The sequence below is a fragment of the Colobus angolensis genome, unplaced genomic scaffold (genome assembly GCF_000951035.1).
Source record: "Colobus angolensis palliatus isolate OR3802 unplaced genomic scaffold, Cang.pa_1.0 Scaffold267, whole genome shotgun sequence".
NCBI lineage: Eukaryota > Metazoa > Chordata > Mammalia > Primates > Cercopithecidae > Colobus > Colobus angolensis.
The window spans coordinates 1,243,121-1,247,674 of record NW_012115899.1 but is presented as its reverse complement, the minus strand read 5'-3'; the positions used below and the strand labels follow the sequence as shown (position 1 = coordinate 1,247,674).

The window sequence follows — 4,554 nt, the reverse complement described above, 5'->3', positions numbered from 1 at the left end:
TAAAACATTAGGGAGTCAATTTTAATAGTTTATACCAGGAACACAAGTATGGCTCCATGTTGGGAACTCTTGTTAACTGTGATAAACACTTAAAAAGCATCTCCTTAAAGATGCAGCAGCCCTACTTGATTATTAAAATGCTACTGGTAAAATGCAAGCAGAAGGAGAGTTGCTAAATATACATGCCCTCTTCTGCTTAAAGTCCTTTAAGGCTCTTTATTGCATTTGAAATAAAATTTTAGTCTGGGCGCGGTGGCTCACACCTGTAATCCCAGCACTTTGGGAGCCCAAGGCAGGCGGATCATGAGGTCAGGAGTTTGAGACCAGCCTGACCAACAAGATGAAACCCCATCTCTACTAAAAATATAAAAATTAGCCGGCCGTGGTGGCACACACCTGTAATCCCAGTTATTTGGGTGGCTGAGGCAGGAGAATCGCTTGAACCTGGGAGGCGGAGGTTGCAGTGAGCTGAGATCGTGCCACTGCACTCCAGCCTGACGACAAGAGCGAAACTTGGTCATAAATAAAATAAAATAAAATATAAAATAAAAGTACTACCATAACAATATACTAAATCCACGTGTACTGGCTGTTTCTGAAGTTCCATCCATTTCTACTCATCTGCTCACTCTAGCATCAGTACCAGGCTTTTTTAGAGCCTGGATATTTGGCAGAGCAGGTTTCCTTCATTACTCTGTTTCAATCTTTTCCCAGCTTATTTTCATGCTTACTTTTAGGTGAAATTTAGGTTAGCTTTTGTTTCCCCCAAATCCCACGATCTTGACTTTGAGAGGTTAAGCTTCAGGTTAATGCAAATGAGTATACCTTACTTTTGGTAATTTTGTCCATTTATTAAATATATATCTTATGTCTCTCTGGAGAATCTGCAGGTCCTGCCCAATTCTTGTTAATGTCGTAATACTTAGATAATGGAAATGGATTGCTTTGTATTTTAACCTAATTGTTTACATAGATGTAATGTATGGAATAATGGGCAATATTTGAATACTTTATTGCTTAAGTTTATCCTTACCACCTCCAGGTTGCACATGAAGGATCCCAGCTCTTGAAGAGTTCAAGTAACCTGTCTGAGGTTTCACAGCTAGTCGGTGGTAGTACTCGGATTTGCATTCTGAGGGCACAGGCTTTATGGCTACACTATATGGCTTACTGGGAGCACCATTACTTTGCGGTCTATTCATTTTGTATTTGGTAACTTTACTGACATCTCTTTTTATTTCTAGTGACATTTCATGGATTGAGGGTTCCCAGATAGACTACCATATAAGCAAATAATAATTCTTCCCTCTCCTTTCCAATATGTTCCCCTTTGTCTAGTTGTACAGTATCTATTACTTATAATGTATACATCTGTTTTAAAATCACTTAAAACCTATACAATGTCATAACATAACACACTCATCTTTAAACATTTCAAGAGTATAGTAAGATGACAGGATTTAAAATAAGTCATAAATATTATTCCTATAATATTGAGTATGCCAGATTAGAAGTTGCTGGAATAATTAAGTTGCACAGAGATTTTCCACATTCTGTTTTTGTGCCTGTTATGACTTTGTTGCCTATCTAAACAGGTTATAAAATTTAGTCTAAGATATTTTTAATGCTAAGAAAATAGTTGATTTTTCTTACCTTCATGTCATTCTACAATTGAGGGCAACTTGTAAACATTTGTTGGTGTTCATGTTGCAGAGAGTTGGGGAAATGGAGGGAGGCAACCAGAGTAAAGGTTCAGAGTTCCTTCTCCTGGGGATGTCAGAGAGTCCTGAGCAGCAGCGGATCCTGTTTTGGATGTTCCTGTCCATGTACCTGGTCACGGTGGTGGGAAATGTGCTCATCATCCTGGCCATCAGCTCTGATTCCCGCCTGCACACCCCCATGTACTTCTTCCTGGCCAACCTCTCCTTCACTGACCTCTTCTTTGTCACCAACACAATCCCCAAGATGCTGGTGAACCTCCAGTCCCAGAACAAAGCCATCGCCTATGCAGGGTGTCTGACGCAGCTCTACTTCCTGGTCTCCTTGGTGGCCCTGGACAACCTCATCCTGGCCGTGATGGCGTATGACCGCTATGTGGCCATCTGCCACCCCCTCCACTATGTCACAGCCATGAGCCCTGGACTCTGTATCTTGCTCCTCTCCTTGTGTTGGGTGTTCTCTGTCCTCTATGGCCTCATCCATACCCTCCTCATGACCAGGGTGACCTTCTGTGGGTCCCGAAAGATCCACTACCTCTTCTGTGAGATGTACGTCCTGCTGAGGCTGGCATGTTCCAACATCCACGTCAACCACACCGTATTGGTTGCCACGGGCTGCTTCATCTTCCTCATCCCCTTAGGTTTCATGATCACGTCCTACACCCGCATTGTCAGAGCCATCCTCCGAATACCCTCAGCCACTGGGAAGTACAAAGCCTTCTCCACCTGTGCCTCCCATTTGGCTGTGGTCTCCCTCTTCTATGGGACTCTGGGGATGGTATACCTGCAGCCCCTCCACACCTACTCCATGAAGGACTCAGTAGCCACAGTGATGTATGCGGTGGTGACACCCATGATGAACCCCTTCATCTACAGCCTGAGGAACAAGGACATGCACGGGGCTCTGGGAAGACTTCTCCAAGGAAAAGCCTTCTGGAAGTTGACATGAGGGGTAATTTTGGGCCTTGAAGTGGAGACGGAAAACTTCCTCCACTGTGAGGAAGGCCTGTCGGGGATATGGCAGTGATTAGAACATAGGTCCAGCTCAGAATGAGTTTACGGCTTTGCGGTGAAGCAAAGACACCTCTGTCGAACCCAGCTGCGGCTGCACCAGACCCATCTGTTTCAACGTTTATGTAACAAGGTTGTGAGTTGTTTTTCAGTGGCCATGGGTCCTTAGGTCATGTGACCTGAGCATGCTTGGATGAACCAAGCTTGAAACCACAGGAGAAACTAAGTGCTGGGACTGAAGCTTTTTTCTTTCTTTCCTTTTTTTTTTTTTTTTTTTGAGACAGAATCTGACTCTGTTGCCCAGGCTGGAGTGCAGTGGCATGATCTCAGCTCACTACAGCCTCCTCCTCCTGGGCTCAAGCAATTCTCCTGCCTCAGCCTCCTGCATAGCTGGGACTACAGGCATCTGCCACCATGCCCAGCTAATTTTTTTGTATTTTAGTAGAGACGGGGTTTCACCATGTTGACCAGGACAGTCTCGATCTCCTGACCTCATGATCTGCCTGCCTTGGCCTCCCAGAGTACTGGGATTGCAGACGTGAGCCACTGGGCCCAGCCATAATTTTTGTACTTTTAGTAGAGACAGGGTTTCACCATGTTGGCCAGGCCAGTCTCGAACTCCTGACCTCAGGTGATCCACCTGCCTCAGCCTCCCAAAGTACTGGTGAGAGGTGAAGCCAGCTGGATTTCCTGGGTCCAGTGGGGACTCCGAGAACTTTTCTGTCTAGCAAGAGGGTTGTAAAATGCACCAATCAACACTCTGTAGCTAGCAAGGGGATTGTAAAATGCACCAATCAGCGATTTGTAGCTAGCAAAGGGATTTTAAAATGCACCAATTAGCACTCTGTAAAATGCACCAATCAGTGCTCTGTAAAATGCACGTATCAGCAGGATCCTAGAAGTAGCCAATCACATGGAGGATTGAAAAAAGGGCATTCTGATAGGACAGAAATGGAACATGGTGGGGGGGGAATATAAGGGAATGAAAACTGGCCACTCCCCCAGGCAGCAGCAGCAACCTGCTGGGGTCTTCTTGCATGCTGTGGAAGCTTTGACCTTTCACTCTTCACAGTAAATCTTGCTGCTGCTCACTCTTTGGGTCCGTGCCATCTTTAAGAGCTGCAACACTCACCGTGAAGGTCTGCAGCTCCGTTCTTGAAGTCAGTGAGACCACAAACCCACTGGAAGGAACCAACTCTGGACACCCTAGGATTACAGATGTGAGCATTCAATCATTTAAGACCTGCCTCTGGTTTTGCCTCCCAGAGTCTCAACTTCAGGAGAAGCAGCTCCACTCTTACTGCTTTCACTAACTTCATTTCCCTAACACTATATTGCCATTGTTTTAATACATTCTTCTTTATCCTATGGGAACAATTGTCTCTCATTATTATTTTAATTTGAATAGCTCTGAGGTAATAAGGTTGATGTTTTTCCGGCTGTTTGTTAACAATTTGCATTCTTCCGTTAATCACTCTCATGCGTTTTTTTTTTTTTTTTTTTTTTTTTTTTTTTTTTTTGAGACGGAGTCTTCGGTTTCCAGTACCATGGAATCTCTAGGTATCTCTCTCCTTCAGAGGTAACCATGACCCTGAATTCTGTGTTTGTCACTTTCTTCCTTCACTCCAACACTGGGGAGTACAATTCAGCATGAGATTTGGGCAGGGTCACAAAGCCAAACCATATCAGTGTCCGGACATTTGGGTTGTGGGGCAGGCAGTCTCTAAAATGTCTCCCAGCGATTGCTTCCTCCTGGTATTCGTGTCTGTGTATAGTCCCCTGTCTTGAGTGTGGCTGAAATCTAGGGACTTGCTTCTAACAAATA

General features: G+C 44.6%; 1 protein-coding gene across 1 annotated transcript; it reads left to right on the top strand.

The window, feature by feature from the left end:
• Window positions 1-1,704: 1,704 nt before the first annotated feature.
• Window positions 1,705-2,667, top strand: LOC105515659 (olfactory receptor 1D2). The gene has a single exon (XM_011947499.1). The coding sequence runs from the start codon at window positions 1,705-1,707 to the stop codon at window positions 2,665-2,667; it is 963 nt and encodes a 320-aa protein (XP_011802889.1).
• Window positions 2,668-4,554: the final 1,887 nt, after the last annotated feature.

What these genes read in the sequence shown, in the direction of transcription:
- LOC105515659 (XM_011947499.1), top strand. Translation starts at nt 1,705, where the DNA reads ATGTTGCAGAGAGTTGGGGAAATGGAGGGAGGCAACCAGAGTAAAGGT.